General features: G+C 42.0%; 1 protein-coding gene across 1 annotated transcript; it reads right to left on the bottom strand.

Moving 5' to 3' along the window:
* Positions 1 to 1,759: 1,759 nt before the first annotated feature.
* Positions 1,760 to 7,442, bottom strand: LOC311021887 (caM kinase-like vesicle-associated protein). Its single transcript, XM_084022778.1, has 10 exons — positions 7,306 to 7,442; positions 7,080 to 7,211; positions 6,391 to 6,465; positions 6,160 to 6,298; positions 5,922 to 6,042; positions 3,306 to 3,381; positions 3,091 to 3,221; positions 2,911 to 2,989; positions 2,712 to 2,799; positions 1,760 to 2,055 (listed from the first exon to the last, which is right to left on the bottom strand). The coding sequence occupies exons 1-10, from the start codon at positions 7,398 to 7,400 to the stop codon at positions 1,765 to 1,767; spliced, it is 1,227 nt and encodes a 408-aa protein (XP_083878904.1). The 5' UTR covers positions 7,401 to 7,442; the 3' UTR covers positions 1,760 to 1,764.
* Between the last annotated feature and the right edge of the window lie 12,186 nt (positions 7,443 to 19,628).

Here is a 19,628-nt window from a genome sequence, read left to right as displayed (position 1 = left end):
ACGAAAGTCCTTCTTCTTCTTTTGCTGCAGCGGAAAATACCCATCTTAAGCGAATTGCTGCCACCCAGCGGTAGTTTAATGTAACTACTGCCATATTCGAATGCATGCAGGGCCAGCCCCCTTTTTTTAAACAAAAAATATCCCAAGAGCCACAAAAATACTACCATGTGACATAGGTTTTTTTTTTAATTTGCCACCAAAACTTAAGATTGAAGTCTAGATCCATTGTAGTTGAAAACTACTCCACAACAATGGATTGTATCAGTCCCTAGCCATAATGGAGATTTACGTATTGCGGTGGCTTTTATTAAATGGAAAACATGCACATCTGCACATGTCACATGCATTATTCATTCTATGTTAATTGACATTAATTCCAGAAAATATTGGGTTTATTCTCTAAAATATGTACATTTTGTTGTGACTGGAGCAGTAAAATCTCAAATCTCTCCTCTTAGAGGATCTGAAATGACCAATATAAAGTTTTCATTTGTAAATACTGGGGGGGAAAAGTATACAAAAATGCATTCTGTTAAACTATTTTGAATAAGACTTAGATTTATTTTTGTTGCAATGAAACAGTTGGATTATAGTGAAATGGTGGTTGGTGGGGTGGCCTGTAATGTCAAATACTCAAACTATCAGTTATAGGGAATGACTTAATAAAAATGTCACAGTTTCAGCAATATCAGTATTGCTCATTTTATTCATTCACAAGCGTTGTAGCAACCCGTTAGCTCAGCTAAATGTTGCTTAATACACACATAAATAAAAAAATACACATTTAAACAATGCAAAATTACATAGTGGAACAGTATATGGACTCAGCTATAAAGTCGTTTACTTATTACAAGTGACAACACAACAACACGACAGCTAAAACATCACCCACATACGACGCTCTAAATGTCGATTCCTGTGTTTGAATCGCAGCGTCAAAGAGGAAGGAACACACGTATCAATACAGCAGCGTAAGATCAAAACAGACGGGCAAAGGAAAACTAAGACATTTTAGGAAATCAGTGATCAAGTTGTTTCGTTTGAAACATTTCAGTACAGTACATTACTGCAACAAATATTAAGGCACTTCAACTCAAAAGTATGCTATCTTGCTGCCTTAAAATTGTAAGTTGACTGAAGTTGTACTGCACTGAAGATTAACCAGCGTCTGTGTCGTCTGGGTGTCAAATCCAATCCAACGGTGTCTGATTGTTGTAGAATAGCTTTTGTGTTTTATATATTTTGAACTATATCTACCTGTAAATGCGTTCCAATTAGAAGCGTGGAAGAGTTAACTCAAATACAAATGAAAGTATTTGAATAAATTAACGTCGTTCAACTCATAATTTTAAGTCACAAGACATGAACTCAGGATTGTAAGTTCTGAAGCCAAAAACTAGCATTGCTTGATTTGTTGAAACAGACATCTATATACAAATGTGCTGATTTTTACGAAATTACACCATGACTTTTTATTTATATTTTTGTTTTATTTTAGAGTTTTCAGGGAAAAGGAAACAGAAGAGCTACTTTGCAACTAGCTTTAAAGAGACTTGTACACAAAATATCACGGGAGAGTGAGAACACTACTCAACAGACCGATCACTACAGAAGGCAAACATGAGAAACGGAACGCACGGCGTCGTGAAACAACTGCAAACTGGGGGGATCGTCGAACGGCATAGACATGGGATCACCGTGCCAAAGTGAATTGGCTCTACTGCACATGTGCTTGTTGGTTGGCAAGGGTCCTCTTCTCGACGCCTACTCTCCCTTTCTTTGTGGCAACATTTGGGGAACGTCGCCGTTGCACCGGGTCTGCGGCTGCTCTTCCTGTCTCGCTGCACTGGGGAGGGGGAGCGCAGACACGGTGGCAGTCTGTGTGTCCGGAGCCTTTTCACTAAGAGCAGCCTTCATGCTGGCAGCGACACCATCGCCGGCTGGAGGAGCAGGAGCGCCGCCGCCGCCGGGAGCGTTGGGGTCAGCTGGCGCCCCAGAATCGCCCTGCTCGGATGCCCGAAGTCTCTTCATGAGGGTGGTCACTCTTACAGCTTTCTAAGGGGAGGTCAGATAAACGGTGGGGTCAAATTCAGTGACAGCATACCTCGTTACTGTACTTGAGTGATATTGTTTGCTTATTTTAGGGGGCTGGAGCTACTAATAATCTCATATGATGAAAGGGTAAACATAGAGTTTTAGGATTCTAGCATCATAGTGTGTAGGAAGAAAATACTTTAGAAAGAAGCATTTCGGTAAAGCCTATTTGTTTTTTCTTACAGACACTGTATCCTCATTTTGCTGGAATAAATACACAATAAATACATACAAAATACATGTATTTGGGTAAATGTTGTCAGATTTGACTGTGACCTTTAGAACCAGTCTTGGTTTATTCTACTTCATACTTATTGACAGGAAAATTACAAAATCACACTCTGATTGAACCAATCTACAGGAGAGTAATTGGTGTAATTAACGTCCCTGCTGTACTTAAGTGGATTTTTCAGGTATCTGTACTTTACTTTATTTATTTATTTAACAACTTTTTACCCTTTACTCCTTACCTTTTCAAAACAGGCTTGTTACATTAGTTTTAATGCATTTTAGTGGAATTATCGGTTATGTTTTCTTATTCATTTTGTACAACACGAGAAATAACGAATTATATGAGCAAAAATGTATTAATATGCAAGATGTGTGTGAAGTTTTACCTTCCATTTGGCTTTGGCAAAGTTCTTCTCTATTTGTGCACAAACACCATCCTTGATGTTTTTATCCGAGGCGGCGTTTCCAGAAATCCTGGGAGAAGTAACAAAGAAGCATTTAATTATATTCGTAGCATCGTATAACAAAATTCATGACTTCATGACCGTTTATATTTGATTAACTTCACTTATTTATTTGTTTTACCATTCATGGGCAATAGCTTCCTGTGCAGTTAATCGCTGATCTTGGTCCACTTCCATCAAAGACGCCACTAAGTTTTTGGCTGTAAAAAAAAAAAAAAAAAGTAAACAAATGACACTGAACGCATCATTGGTAAAACACGATGACTTTGACGTGCATTTTAATAAACCGATTCTCTGTTACCAGAATCTGAAATGTCATCCCAATACGGTGAATCAAATTCATAGTCGCCTGACAAAATCTTCAGGAAAAGGTTTTTATCGCGATCGTCGTCTTCATCGGCATCGTCATAGAAAGGAGGGTTTCCAGACAAACTATTGAGTTGACAGGATGAGAACATTTTGACACAGGCACATATACTTCAGAAAACTGCTGTAGTGTATTTTTTGAGTACTTACAGTATATACATGGTGACACCGATGGCCCAACAGTCCACAGGTCTTCCATATCGCTGCCTCCCGACCACCTCAGGAGCTGAGCAACCAAAAAAAGGGTTTTATTCTAGGACTTTTATTTATCTAACATCTACATTCTGGGGGTTCACGGTGGTGTAGTGGGTAGCACGGTCGCCTCAGAGGGTCCCGGGTTTGATTCCTGGGTCGGGTTCGGGTTCCTTCTGTGTGGAGTTTGCATGTTCTCCCCGTGTAAGTGTGGGTTCTCTCCGGGTTCTCTGGCTTCCTCCCACAGTCCAAAGACATGCAGGATGGACCTGTCTGTCTCTACATGTCAGCCCTGTGATAGACTGGTTACCTGTCTGTCTCTACATGTCGGCCCTGTGATAGACTGGTTACCTGTCTGTCTCTACATGTCAGCCCTGTGATAGACTGGTTACCTGTCTGTCTCTACATGTCAGCCCTGTGATAGACTGGTTACCTGTCTGTCTCTACATGTCAGCCCTGTGATAGACTGGTTACCTGTCTGTCTCTACATGTCGGCCCTGTGATAGACTGGTTACCTGTCTGTCTCTACATGTCAGCCCTGCGATAGACTGGTTACCTGTCTGTCTCTACATGTCGGCCCTGTGATAGACTGGTTACCTGTCTGTCTCTACATGTCAGCCCTGTGATAGACTGGTTACCTGTCTGTCTCTACATGTCAGCCCTGTGATAGACTGGTTACCTGTCTGTCTCTACATGTCAGCCCTGCGATAGACTGGTTACCTGTCTGTCTCTACATGTCAGCCCTGTGATAGACTGGTTACCTGTCTGTCTCTACATGTCAGCCCTGTGATAGACTGGTTACCTGTCTGTCTCTACATGTCGGCCCTGTGATAGACTGGTTACCTGTCTGTCTCTACATGTCAGCCCTGCGATAGACTGGTTACCTGTCTGTCTCTACATGTCGGCCCTGTGATAGACTGGTTACCTGTCTGTCTCTACATGTCAGCCCTGTGATAGACTGGTTACCTGTCTGTCTCTACATGTCAGCCCTGTGATAGACTGGTTACCTGTCTGTCTCTACATGTCAGCCCTGCGATAGACTGGTTACCTGTCTGTCTCTACATGTCTCCCTGTGATAGACTGGTTACCTGTCTGTCTCTACATGTCAGTCCTGTGATAGACTGGTTACCTGTCTGTCTCTACATGTCAGCCCTGTGATAGACTGGTTACCTGTCTGTCTCTTCATGTCAGCCCTGTGATAGACTGGTTACCTGTCTGTCTCTACATGTCTCCCTGTGATAGACTGGTTACCTGTCTGTCTCTACATGTCTCCCTGTGATAGACTGGTTACCTGTCTGTCTCTACATGTCGGACCTGTGATAGACTGGTTACCTGTCTGTCTCTACATGTCTCCCTGTGATAGACTGGTTACCTGTCTGTCTCTACATGTCTCCCTGTGATAGACTGGTTACCTGTCTGTCTCTACATGTCTTCCTGTGATAGACTGGTTACCTGTCTGTCTCTACATGTCAGCCCTGTGATAGACTGGTTACCTGTCTGTCTGTACATGTCAGCCCTGTGATAGACTGGTTACCCGTCTGTCTCTACATGTCGGCCCTGTGATAGACTGGTTACCTGTCTGTCTCTACATGTCGGCCCTGTGATAGACTGGTTACCTGTCCGTCTCTACATGTCAGCCCTGTGATAGACTGGTTACCTGTCTGTCTCTACATGTCAGCCCTGTGATAGACTGGTTACCTGTCTGTCTCTACATGTCAGCCCTGTGATAGACTGGTTACCTGTCTGTCTCTACATGTCGGCCCTGTGATAGACTGGTTACCTGTCTGTCTCTACATGTCAGCCCTGTGATAGACTGGTTACCTGTCTGTCTCTACATGTCAGCCCTGTGATAGACTGGTTACCTGTCTGTCTCTACATGTCGGCCCTGTGATAGACTGGTTACCTGTCTGTCTCTACATGTCGGCCCTGTGATAGACCGGTTACCCGTCTGTCTCTACATGTCGGCCCTGTGATAGACCGGTTACCCGTCTGTCTCTACATGTCGGCCCTGTGACGGACCGGTTACCCGTCTGTCTCTACATGTCGGCCCTGTGACGGACTGGTTACCCGTCTGTCTCTACATGTCGGCCCTGTGACGGACTGGTTACCCGTCTGTCTCTACATGTCGGCCCTGTGACAGACTGGTATCCCGTCTGTCTCTACATGTCGGCCCGTGACAGACTGGTTACCCGTCTGTCTCTACATGTCGGCCCTGTGATAGACTGGTTACCCGTCTGTCTCTACATGTCAGCCCTGTGATAGACTGGTTACCTGTCTGTCTCTACATGTCAGCCCTGTGATAGACTGGTTACCTGTCTGTCTCTACATGTCAGCCCTGTGATAGACTGGTTACCTGTCTGTCTCTACATGTCGGCCCTGTGACAGACTGGTTACCTGTCTGTCTCTACATGTCGGCCCTGTGACAGACTGGTTACCCGTCTGTCTCTACATGTCAGCCCTGTGATAGACTGGTTACCTGTCTGTCTCTACATGTCGGCCCTGTGACAGACTGGTTACCTGTCTGTCTCTACATGTCGGATGGATGGATCTACATCCTGGGTTCATGTCACTTACCCAGATATTCCGGAGTCCCACACGGATCCTTAATGAGTCCATTTTCCAGTTTTGCCAGTTGGAAGTCACTGATAACAATTTTGGAGTGCTTCAAACGATTAAAGTACACCATGTTCTCCAGCTGCACCAGGAAACAAATACAGGTTCACCTAAGCATTCCCAAACAGCACTTATTCACATATCTTGTTTGTGGTGAAATGCTGCTATTTTCTCACTAGGTGTCAGCAGTGTAACATACCTTCAGATTTCTGTGCACAATTTTCAGAGAGTGCAGGTAAGCTACAGCTTCCAACACCTGCCTCATCACGTTGCTGGTGTCCCTCTCAGAGTAGTATCCTTGATCTAAGATCCAGTCGAACACCTCTCTGCCTGTAGCGCTGCAAGGACAATCCAAATCAAGCATCTCTCTATTGAACAACCACACAGTATCGTGGTCTGCACCGCCGCTCGAGCCTCGGATAATACTCACAGCTCCAGAAACAGGAAGTACTCTTTCTTTGTTTCAAAAGTGTCAACCAGCTGGAGGATGTTATGATGCTTTACCCTTTGAGAGGCAGGAAGGAAATGGTGAAGAGACGGGAAAGGGAATGGAGGGATGTAAGTGGGGTTCAAATGAGCAATAAATAGAGTCAATACACTCAGGAATATTAAATTATTACCTGATAACTACACCAGATATATTCTTCACAGAATTTTAAAGTGACAGAATTATTAATTTTGGACTATGCATGTTTTAGTGAAATCCATTCATTTGTGGATCTTTTGTCCTTTATTGTTTTATTGTTCTTGGTGCAAATTGCAGCGATAACACAACAATACCTAAATTATGCTACAATAGCAAAACGTGGTTCCGTTATTTCCTAAAAACACAGGGGAGTGTAGTTTTTTAGCAAACACAACTCAAACAGGAGTAAATATTTGTCTGGGACTAATTACAGCTTTTATGCAGAGCTCTATGGCACAAAGGTTTAATCTGTTGAGATTTGGTTACAAAGTCAATTCTTGTTGGTGGAATTAATACATCCAAATATATCCTTGTGTATTACTTTAAGAACATTTTCTACCACTCTGCTCGGGCTGAACTTGAAGAAAACCTATGCTGATCATTCGCTATCACACTTTTTCTCAGGCATCTGTAATTTAGACGACTTTACTCACATCTTTAAGATCATTATTTCATTTTTGGCAGCTTTCCTCACTTTCCTCCCGTCTTTTTTGTGGAACTTTTTACAGGTGTACATTTTCAAGGTGTTCCTGTCCTTCGCCCGGAATATCTCACAAAACTCCTCTCTGTTAAATAAAAAGAAGACACACACGTCACATTCTGGGGGCAGATTCCTCCAACGCGTTTACGCACTTATTACGACATTCAGCCGATACTCACGATTTAACGATTTGTCCGAGGTCATATTTGTCGGCCACCTCCGAGGGACTGTTGTAATCCTTCTTCTCCCCGAGTGTCAGACAACCAAATGGCATGGCAGCTCGTGCCCTCCAGCCAGGGAACGTCCTGCCACAACAAAACCTGTTGACAATTTGCAACGCGTTACATTTACATGAGCATCGTTTTTGACAGACATGGAGAGTGGATCTGTGTTGAATCAGAAGCTTTTTCTGGAGCATTTCCTGCCTTCTTTTTGTAGCTATTTGTGTTTATTTCCAATGAAAGAAAGTAATTATGTTCGTGTTCACCAGATGAGTTGATGCCTGGTTGTATTCTTTAGGACTCTGAATTATTATAATTAAAGGTGGATGAATCCAAACCAGGAGCCTCATTATGAAGGATGATTAATTCTTAAAATCCAAGACGACCAAACAGCAGAAAACTCATTACTGGATAACCTCAGACAACATTACTGTAAATGTATTGGTGTAAATGCAGTGCAAGTCACATTACAGAGAAATAAATGGTTTCATTAATGGTGGTAATAGGAACGGAAGAAACTGTTGCTCATCGGAGACACTTAAAAACAAAATGAATGCGGTAAATCAATGCACACGTTTGGCGGTGTGGGCACCGTGATTATTTTCTTTCTCAGAAACCTTTCTGACCATACATCTGAGAACAGGTTAATGTGTAATTGGGCTTGTGGGAGCAAATTATTTCAAACAACAAAAACAAGATAAAAATGAAACTTTTGAATAACGCAATCATTCCCAGTGAACTCTGTCAGACTGCCAGGCTTGTTTCTCTCCACGCTGCAGTGAGTCAGCTCTATACTGCAGCAGCAGCAGCAGCAGAAGCTGTAGCATTATTCATCTGTCTGCTATAGAAAACAGGATTCAGATGGACCTGACCCTGGAACCTTTTGTCTCCTCTTTTCATATTTCAAAAGGCACTTGAAAGTTGCTAGCAACCGACTCGGCAACAGAGGAATACACATGGAAGAGTTCCATGTGTATTCATTTATGCAAACCAGGAAAAGATGAAGATAATACAGTTATAATAACACAAGCACTGTTTCAGACTCCAGACCATGTTTTTACATTCGCTGAGGTAAAAGTCGTCACAATTAACCGACACCTGTAACAATAGTAAAACCAGAGCTGCCATTTGGAATCAACAGTAAAGATGAGCACAATCTTGTACAGTGTGTGAACTTTGTTTAAATAGCTAACCTGTTTTATTAATCTCTTGTAAAAAAAAAAAATCCTGCAATGGATGATTTCTACTGTTAATGGTGTAATCCACTCTCAGACACACTTAGTGGTCACTCTGCTGACCATAACACAGCTGACTCTATATCTGAACACACAGCAGGATATATCACTGCAAGCAACATAACATTAAAAAAAAAATTAAGTTCATCCACATGACGTTCTTTGACACTCACAGCCTCAATAAATAGATCAATAACTTAATAAATAGCAGATCAACTGACATATTTGGTATCTGATACAACCTGAGCCGTTAGGAGCTTTAAATAAATCTTTAACTTTCTGATGTGTTTCTAGTAAAAGACACCAGTTAGTAGTGGCCCCTTGTGTTGCACACTTTAAACTGGGTTGACTACAACAGCTGAATACTCTCTATACACGTCAGCCAGCAGCAGCAGCTGAATAACACTGACGAAAGAGGACGCTTGCATTTGTTGGCCGGCCTTACAGTAGAAATGGCAGCCAGCATGGGCGAGTGGGAGGAGAGAGATTCTGACTGAGATGCTGTCTGGAGTCTCAGACCCCATCAGAGGTTTCAGCATCCAGTAGTATCTACAGTACGAGAACGAGTGCTCTTATAAATACAAAACAAAGCGAATTCGGAGACCGCGCTTGTTAAGGGGACGGCCTATTTATACACTATATTACTGTGTATTACTTGCAAGCAACAAAGCAGAACGTCTCAGGCAGGAGATCTTAGGTTTTGTGAATCAACAGAGAGCCCTTTAGTTGGAGTCAGTAGGCCGGACTGCTACTGCCCACAAGGGGACTCATTACTCTATAATCTCCTCAGATATCTGCTGTGGAGCTCATTAAAGTGTTACCTTATGTAAATCGCTTGGTATTATCATTTTGAGAGTCTGTTTCTACTGAGCGTATCTGTCTGTGATCAATATACTGCAGGGAGGGGAACAAATCTGAAGTTTTCATCACTTTTTTTGTGATTTATTTGGATACAATCCTATATAACAGGGTAGTGAAGTAGCTGTGCTCCAGTGTTGCAGGTCTTACAGACTGACACATGACCTTTTCTTCACATGGGATAGGTCAACATGTGTCTCTGTAATATCTAGTCTTTAAACCTGAAGGGCAGTTGGTATTATGCTTCTTTTTCAAACATTCTCAGAGGCGTTGGTGGATCATTAATAGGTAGATATCACTACATATTGATAGGAGAGACATGATCTGACCCTTTCTGATACAAAACAATCAATGCATTGGTTTGAAGTGTTAGAAAACGACGACGGAAACAACTTTGTGCTTGATTATGCAACGTTAGCTCTCAAGGACAGGCAAGTCACGCAGCGATAAAAACACCGTGCTAAATCTCTTCTGCCAGCAGAATTACACCAGCCAGACACATTTTTAGTACATTTATGGTAATACTCCCCTCCATAAGAAGTTCTCATCCCAGCGGTAACAAGCTCTCTTACTTGCAATCTGATGCTACCTAAACTTCTCAGCAGAGAATTCACTGCAGTTAATTGGGTTATTTCCAGAGTTTTCGTGGAAATGACAAGCATTTTTTAAGTCTTTTTTTTTGTTTTTTTTTGCAGAAAGTTGCTGCAACATGCTGACAGATTTCTAAAAGCGGTGCTGTCAATAATCAACAGATGGAGGTAAAACACGGTTTAATACAAAATGCTGCTGGTTTTATTTCATGTCAGGCTACAGTAACCATAGTCACACATTTCAGAATGGAAAGCATGAGGTGTTGCATTAATATGGGTCCTGTGATCCCAAATAGAATAGAATAGTCCGGATTAACCAGTTGTGGTTACTTATATTTCTACATCTCATGGTCCAAATCGCTCTTTAGCTGAGAAAACAATGTATTTATATGACACTGATTTATTAATTGCATTGCATGCCACTAACACAAGCCTCCGAGTCACTATTCCTTTATGTAGTAAAAAGAAAACCACACTCTCAGAATAAGCCACACTTGCATGAATCCTTTTTTTTTTCTTGAGTGCATTTGGAAGTCAGCCGGAGTAGCCAAAGGGATCAAATCTCTCCTCTCCAGCTTTGTTGTCAAAGTTCACCCCTGACAAGGATTTTTATTCAGGGCTGCATGTTTTTACAGAAGTACGCATAAGTAAAGAAGCCATTTCCCGGGGTCGAATAAAGAGGCTCGGAGAATGTTGCAGAGTCCGTCTCTCTATCTCGCTCCAGCCCAAACAGCGGTGTGTGTTTCAGTGCATTACCGATCAACGTGCCGTGTACAATAGCATATATCTGTCCTAAAGAGGAAGGCTGTCACAATTAGAGCATGATGAGCTTTATCCAGCTCAATCATCCCCTCTACGTGAATCCTGCGAGAACAATAGCCACACTCAGCCCTTGTGTCATTGTTTCACCTCCAATCACACAGCCTGGGTATCAAAATTATTTATTTTCATTATAAATGCCTCACGATGCTTCTTCAGACCAATATGAGCACTCAAATTATGCACAAAATACCTCTCCTTATTTGCTTTTTTTCATGCCTAAACTGTAAATTAACGTCATCGGATCAGCCACCATTGAAAAGTCGGTGGACTGTGTGGCCTAGACCCCCCCCACCAGATCTCACAGAGAAATACAACATGGTGCAGGCCAGGCAGAGTTAAGGGTCGAATCTGATGTGAGACCAATTATCGGCGTCATAACACCCCAAACCTCCCTTCACCTGTTCTGGCGAGCTTGACTCACAGCGCCACAGTGCACCAAACACTAGGCAGTAAGTATAAGTCAGACTCAATTTGAGCACCCCCACCCCCCCACCCCCCTCCATCATTGTTCAAAGTAATCTCGGAGATAAAAGGCTGTTCTCCTTCACCAGAAGAGGAGATAGAAGGCACTTCGACTATTGCTGAATCGGGGCTCTTTTATCTTTGCCGTTTGAAAGATCTAAATGAAGTGTTCTTCACTAATGGGAATCTAAATGCCGTACCCAAACCTCAGACAGCTCGGCATTGAGGGAACGTGACTGTGGACAGCCTTGAGGGATAATGACAAACGCAGAGCTGCTGCATTTGATAAACAGATTTCAAATCTGCATCCAATTCGTTTCCAAGTAGCACGATGTAGTCACAGGTAAAACCTGTAAAAAACAGGTAAAACCTTGTTTTGCAGTGCAAAGTGCATTAAAAATAATGAAGAAACCTGTTATCCTGAGAGTAATATGCTCAGATCCAGCCAGATTTGTGGAAGACTTGGCCAACTGCCACCTAATCAGCTGTTTCACACACTTCGGCATCTGTTTGTAATGACTTAGGAAGTCAGCAGAGGGTCTAGCAGTGACAGGATCAGGGATACACACTAAGAATAGCAGCAACTACTGTAAATCAGGGGGAAACAAGCTTAAAGTTGACAGAAGGTATACTAACAAGAGTGGAACGGAGATATGAAATATATGACGCCCGTCTTTCAGCTTCGTGCCACACAAGAACATGAAACTAAGTATTTTTGATTTGTCTTGTATTTACTCTCCAGACAGTTGATGCTGTATGAGGAAATAATTTAAATATGAATGGAAAATTGATGTTTTGTGTCATTATTTGGGGCTATACATGAATTTGACTTGACTTGTTCTAATGATGATGTCATCACGTCTTAGCTCCTGCACGTTCAGCCTGTTACACATTCACAACAAGCATAACACAAAGTAATGAGGGTTATGATTGTTATGATTAGAGGTAACATGAGCAACTACACCGTGTTCCAGCTGTTGCACATTTACACTGCTTGGCCAAAAGGCAACATTACGGCAAAATGTAATCTAGAACAATGTGATTGAGGCATCTGGGTTCTTTTGGTGTTCCTGATGTGATTGTGCTGCACAACTCCCACTTTGGGATGCACCAATCATCCGAGCATGATGACTATACAGACAAGTAGTGTTTGCACAATGTTTAAAACATCTGTGACACTGCACTCCATCTTTGCTGAAGGGAGGATGCATTCAAGCTCCGTTATGGCGATAACATACCAAGCGGCCTGACAGAGGAGCTAAATCGGCGTCACATGGGTGTATCGCCATATTTTAACTTGTTAAAGGACATCTGTTCTGGTGTTCAGAGCATGAATATAGCAGTAAACACCCCACGTTTCCCCCTCAGGTAAACACAACATCAGCTGCTCATTAAATGATTAAATGAATGTTCTATAAACTAGAGTTTCCAGCCACTATAATCCCAAACAATTCAAAGTCAAATTGACATGAAACTTCTCACCATAGCAAACCGCTTTCCAACTTCTGGCTCAGGCCTGCTGAGTCATGCCAAACAAGTGAGATGTACGAGTGGGTGATGATTATCCCAAACGTAGCAGCTCATTTGTATGGATATCGCTACCTTTCGCCTCTCCACAGTTCGTTGTAGGGGCCCCAACAGTGCGTCCTGGTAGCACACTTCAACACCGTCCGAGGGGAAGCATATAGCCGAGTGTGGTGTGGGAGGATATTTATGAAGTAGCAACTGAAAATTCCTCAAGCATCTGCTGAATTGCAGTTTGGGGGCACTGAGAACACACACAGTCGGTCTCAATTTAAAGTTCCTGTTAGATCACTAAACAAAGATGTAGGCTTGAAGAGGAGCGATGTGCTTTTTAAAAAAAAATCGTCTAACATAAGTGGTTTGGTAAAATCATCGTTGCTATTTCAGAACCAAGGTTTGTCAAAGTCACGTCAGACGATGGCACCAGGCCAGAGGGAGCCGTGGATTTGGCCACAGCCGAGCCTCTTCAAAGCGACGGGCTTGGTGACAGGGGGCAGATGGTGGTGACGGTGGCGGAGCCAAATTTTAAAGCCCGTAATGCTTCGTTGATGGCCTAAATGGCGCTTTTTCCTAGCTGTGAACACAAAGATTTGCACTTATACTTTTCAAGGACATCAAGACTTGTGAAGAGAGACGCGTTTGCTTCTCCGGAAGTCCGGAAAAAGAAACGTGACATTTTTTTTTGGACAAAGCATGAATCAGCCCTCCTTTGTGCTTGACTCTGCTCTATGCATTGAGACCACCATTCATCTCTTCTTTGGGCATAGTTGGCTCATCTGACCAGCTTTCCTTCAGATGTTGTTTTGTTGCCATGGTCACCAAGTGCTAGAGTATGCACCCTGGTGCTGTCTGTGCAGAATAGCTCTCTGCGTTCTCGCCGACGTTACCGCCCAGCACCTCGGCCACCGGATGTGACCGAAACTCCATTTGCTGATCTGGACTCAAAACACGGTTTTCCAGACAAGATCAAGGATCTGAACCAAACTAATAACAAATGAGGAGGATTGTTTTCACATGTCTGAAATCTGACATAATTAACTATAAGTCTGACGCACAAACAAAAGGCCGAGACCTTATTCAGATAAGCCTTTTAAACATTCTATTCAATGATGAATATTTCACTCAGAACGAACCATCAAGGGAATAGACACAGGTAAATAAAAAAAGTATATATTTCTGAAAAGCAGGAGCTTACTTTAAATCAGGGGTTCTATCACTATCAAGTCTTTTACACATATTAGAGCTTGTTTAATCTTTATCAGCCACTCTCTTGCATCAGAACAAATAGGAGTGCATCAGGGTTCCCAAACTTTTTTAACAATTTACATGTTAGACTTCTGATTTGATGCCCTGTGATTGATCCACATGCATTTCCCCGATGTTGAAATACCCTACAATGCCAGCAAAAGGACCTCTGGAGGTCCACACACCGTTTATGGTTCATTCAGTCCATGACAGGCACCTTCACACCCCGACTTGTCAGAGCACTCGCCCTCCTTCCTTCTGGGCTGAACTTGGATTGACAACCTAAGTGGGAATTGCGATCATCAAAGCTCTCCGGGTGTGAAATGATGACAAATAATGACAGGGAGGCAGAGAGACTGTGAGACCAGAACAGCTGTGAGCTGGAGAGGTGCTGCAGCAGTCTGAGAGCATGAGCAGCATGTCTTATGTAAATCCGAGGCGAGTCTTTATGAACCGTGACGCTCACGTTGTGAATGGACTTGTTGAGCGGCTCGTAATGAGCAGAATTACGCGTCAACGACGGCTTTTATGGGTGAAACAGCAGGATTGACCGATTATACCGGCAACCTCACCGCTCCAGCATCTTTATACACATAAATACACATTGTTGTTTGCGCATAACGCGGGTTGGATGTTGCAGAATAAAAAAAACAACAACAAAAAAACAACAACAACTCCTGCAGGCTGTTTAAATCACGTGAACGCGTCCGATATTTAAACCTTAAAATGTTTTATGGCCACAAAAGTTTTCGAAAGCGGTAATTCGCCCCCCGTTTGAGTGCGCAGGGTGGGCTGCTGAGGGAATAACGCTCAGGCAACATTCCTCGACATTCTATTGTAGCAATATAACATTTAATATTACGCAAACTGCGTCCACTTACCTTCAACGAAGTAGGTAATAACCAATAATCCAGAGCTATCTCTGTCTAGTATTTTTTTTTTAATTAATATTGTTTAATTTTTTAGTATTTTCCTGTTTCACTTTTCCTCCCGCTGATTTGACGGTCAGCGCGCTCGCGGACAGATTTCAGATCCTCGAGCATTTCCAATAAGTCAGCTTGTTCACGGGAGTATTACGTGAGCGCGTGACGATAACAGCGGGATATGATGCAGGAAAGGAGGGGAAGGAGTGCGCGCGAGCGTGTGCGACGCGCACCCCCAACTGCCTGTGTGTGCGCGCGCGCACCCGTGTAGCAAATGTGTTGATGATAACATCGTGGTTCGAAGACTTTTAACAAGCATGCTCGATATGTTTTTCTCTGAAAGTTGCTGCCAGTCATTCAACCATCTGATCCCAGAGCAGATCTTCCCCTTACTGCTCGTCAGTGGTGTCAATGCTATAGTGATCCCCTTTGAAATGGTTGCATTTTTAAAGTTTTAGACCAAGAGAAAGTCAGGATGTCACGTGCATTTTTTTTTAAAGAACTTGCAATATAGAATGTGCTTTAATGCAAGATGAATGAGTTAAATCAGAGGACAGATACAGTAACTGGTAACAGGATCAGGAGAGCATCTTGGTGTGTGTGTGTGTGTGTGTGTGTGTGTGTGTGTGTGTGTGTGATAGATGACTTCTCCGTGAAATTGTACATATATTTGGAACGAGTGAGCATAGGAATAACTGATTTTATGTTAATATTTCTCTTGAAATCTACAGACCTGTGTGTGTGCGCATGCAGCAGTCGAGCAGATTCAAGAGAGAAAATGGATCTGACCACCGGTAGGCACGTTGCAATTATGTACAGGTATACAGTGGATCTGCGGGGATTTTAGCTGGTAGGCAGGCTCTGTTGGCTTATGTAACACGAGTGTCTCTTTCCTAAAAATGAGTAATGCTGCTAAAAGGCCATTGGGATAACAGGAAAGAGAGTGGTGGAGCATCTTCAACCTGCTCCCCACCAACCCACAAAAACACCTACTCTCTCTCCTGACTCCCGGTATCACACAGCTCTCCAGAACTCTGGCTGTCTGAGCAATGCAGGTTGTGTTGCATCACAAATGTGAGTCCTGGAATCCCTTATATATCACTGTCATTATTATAGAGAGGGAGCTTTATAATCCTCACCATCACGGCTCTAAGTTTAAGGCTAAAAAAAAAAGGGTCTTTGTGACATCAGCCCGGGATGGAAAACATTTGAATGGGGGAAAGTACACATTTGAAATTGTTTAATAAAAAGGTGAACGTTAACTTGGAAACAGAAATGTAGCCTCGATGACGCAGTCGCAAAAGTAGAACACTATCAGAGACAGTGCTCAGGTAAGCCCTGCATTTGCATATTCTTTAAAAGTTGAGGCACAAATATGTTGAGTCGTAAATAACAGACATGACAGCACCATGACTCGTGTGAATTGAAGCCGCCTCATCAGCGTATGTTTACACTCCATTTACAAATTATGGTTACTCCATACTCGCGCCTTTATTTTCTAATAATTGCTTGTCTCTGCGCTTAGAAAAGCTAAATTGTCTTTGACATCCATGATTTTGGTGCACCGTTACCATAGTAACAGCCTCTTCAGGGACATAGATATTGCAGTCTTTAGTGCCTTTTGAAAGAGGAAGCTGTAATAAAAGTCATTTTTACACTAACAAATCTCACAGCGAGGAGCCCTAAAGCAACTTTGAAGATTATTAACAAGGATTTAATGAGTCTTGTTGTCCAGCAGAGTAACTTTGTATCACTAGTTCTCCCCCTGACCTTTGAGAGTACACTCTTCTGTTGGCAGAATGTATTTATTATGCACAATTCTGTGGATCTCAATATTTAAAGCTGTGCTGTGAAATCAGTTAAAATTGCACGTTGATCCACATGGAAGTTTGACCTTCAACAGCTGTCTGATGAATTACAAACTGGTAACTTGCAATACGCAGGGTGCCGACACGTCATCAGTTATTTTTGACCACATGTATTTTAAAATATCTCATAAAGAAGAAAACCTTTTTCTTGGTGCCTCCTAACAAGAAGCCCTGCCCCAAACAGCCCATGCAGTATATTCCTCTAATTGTGATTTATATCAGTTGTAATTATCCAGGCACAAAGCTCTTTAGTCTGTCACACAGCAGAAGTATACGCAAATAGGGAATCTGCGTCACAGAGCTCGCAGGCAGTGCCTCACTGTGCTTCTCTGAAACTATCAATGCTCTGCTCATCCCTATGTTACCATGGCTGCATTTATAATCCAGCATTTGTAAGTCTATGAATGGACTTGAGTGACTCCCCTGCTTCACTGTTGCAGCATGTCTGTCTTCCTGCCTGACATCTTAGTCTCTCCATTGAGGAATGTGTGTGTGTGTGTGTGTGTGTGTGTGTGTGTGTGTGTGTGTGTGTGTGTGTGTGTGTGTGTCACACAGATCAAACTATGTGATTCCACGCAAACTCTTTGTCATTGTTTTTTAAGAAATATTTTTTGTGTGTTCACATGTAAGACCCAACAGCAAGAATGCATACGCTGGAAGCTGTTCTTTCATCAAATCAATCATGTAAGAGAACACAAGAGGAACCTTTCACTTATCGAAAAGTGTGAGGAATATATCTAATATATTATATAACATCTACGTCCTTTCAAAACCTTTCAATGCCTTTCAAGGACTCCAACATGCAGCATTTTACAGCAACAAGGAAAAGAAGCTCTACAACTGCATGTTATCTTATTCTTGCCCTTTTTGCACTTTTTGTGAGTCACTATTTTAGAATGCTTACATTTTTGCACATTCGGCTGCTTTCTGGAGTTGCTTCATCAAGTGTTTACATCTGAATTCCAACATTGTATCTATCAAATATAATAGTATTTATAGTAAAACTGTTGATGTTGAGATGTTCTATTTATTTTGGGGGGGGATTTGGGTGGATTGGTTCTTTAAGAGTAAATCATCCCGACAACAAGTCATGTGGATTTTGATTGTTTTCGCTTCCACACAGTGAGGGAGGCACAGTGTCACAGATGATACCCTCACACTTCAAGGAGAACATTTGGTGCTCTTTGAGGTTACCATAGTTACCACAACACAGCAAGACCGGATGTCCATAATGTTGATCGGCTTGTAACAGGTGGTGTATCTATGAAATCTGTGTCAAAGTAAACACTCCAACAGTCCACTTCACAGAGAAATGATCAGAGTTGTAAACTATCTTGTGTCACCCGAGTCCCTAACTTTTAATTTAGGCTAATGGTACGATGGTATTCGATGATACGAAGCTAGTTTGGTCATTTTTGATTGGTTCACCCCTTCCGGATAAAGCAGCAACAAATTAACGTTCTTTAAAGGTGTCATATTCTTATAATTACTGGGGTTTCTGTGCTCATGTGGAAAGGCCATTTATTTTTTATTATTTTTATTATTATTCTTTATTTTTTTTATTATGTTTTCTTGTGGTTCAGTGTTTATGAGGTCTAGTCTGGATCTGCACCGACACTTAACCACGTAAACAGTGGAACTCTTTCTCCTAATTGCTGCAGGTTGTAGACTAAAGAACTCTTCCATTTCATAAACTCTGTTACATCCACAGTTTTTAAAACATAGCTTTTTGCAAGATTTATGTACAAAATATGACTTAGTTACCTTCAAATGACAACATTTTTAGTATTGGATGTAGCTTCTGTTCATCTTTAATTACAATTGTTGTGCTTAATTACGTTTTGTATTAAGTACGACCTATTTATGTACTGTGATGATGATCCTTTTGTGATGTCAACATAGTTTAATGGTCACTGTTCACTTCTTTGAAAAAAGCCTACTTATCTTTAAACAATAATGAATGTCTAAAAGTTTAAATTCAAGTGCCCTTCAAAGGTGTTTCACCCTGCCGATATGGAAAACCATATCATTTGATTAAATGATGTTACTTGCAGGGACTGGACTGGCACTGATTCTCATGAGATCTAAAGAGAATAAGCAAAATAAACAATTTGTTTAATGAGAGAAAGAAATATATGTATTTAATGTACTCACAATAAAGTATTCACTTTGAGCTCCAAACAGAAACATAATCCCTGAATTAATCATGGGAAGATATGACCCAGTGTTGCTAAATACATGAATGAATATCATTTTCTGGAGAGTATTGCTCTTCCAAATTAATTTATTTCATTGCCCCGACACAAACACACACATACGTGGAAATTATGAATAGATTATAAAACATGCATAAAGCGGTTCGCTAATTTTCCAACCATATCTCTATGCCTTCCTACACACCACTGGTATTAAATGGTGGTTGCCATGGCAACAAGCTCACAAGCCACAACAGGGCTTTTGGAAGACAAAACAGATCAGCATGAGAGAAAATCTCATATCCACCTATTCTGTTGTCAAATCTGTCTAAAACCCCGCTAACCAAAGCTTACATGATTGATTCTCGCTTCTCTCATTTACACAGACTGTCTGTTAATACGGGAAACTTCATGACTCGCTGCACAGAATAACACACTCATGGTTTCATGTGGAACCTCAGTCACGGTGGTTTGCAACACCTCGAGACGAGACTGTCGGAACCCAATGTGGACCTTTCTGTGTGTGCTCTCCTTATGGGTGTCAACTCAAGTCAAAGGC

The sequence above is a fragment of the Eutrigla gurnardus genome (assembly GCF_963514095.1).
Source record: "Eutrigla gurnardus genome assembly, chromosome: 2".
Classification (NCBI taxonomy): Eukaryota; Metazoa; Chordata; class Actinopteri; order Perciformes; family Triglidae; genus Eutrigla; species Eutrigla gurnardus.
Note: the sequence above shows the minus strand (reverse complement) of the source record. Positions and strands in the feature narration are given on the sequence as shown.

What these genes read in the sequence shown, in the direction of transcription:
- LOC311021887 (XM_084022778.1), bottom strand. Translation starts at nt 7,400, where the DNA reads ATGCCATTTGGTTGTCTGACACTCGGGGAGAAGAAGGATTACAACAGT. An exon ending in TGGGACTCCGGAATATCTGG is followed by an intron (nt 3,382 to 5,921) that starts GTAAGTGACATG and finishes TTGGTTGCTCAG; the next exon opens with CTCCTGAGGTGGTCGGGAGG. An exon ending in GGTGTCACCATGTATATACT is followed by an intron (nt 3,222 to 3,305) that starts GTAAGTACTCAA and finishes TCAACTCAATAG; the next exon opens with TTTGTCTGGAAACCCTCCTT.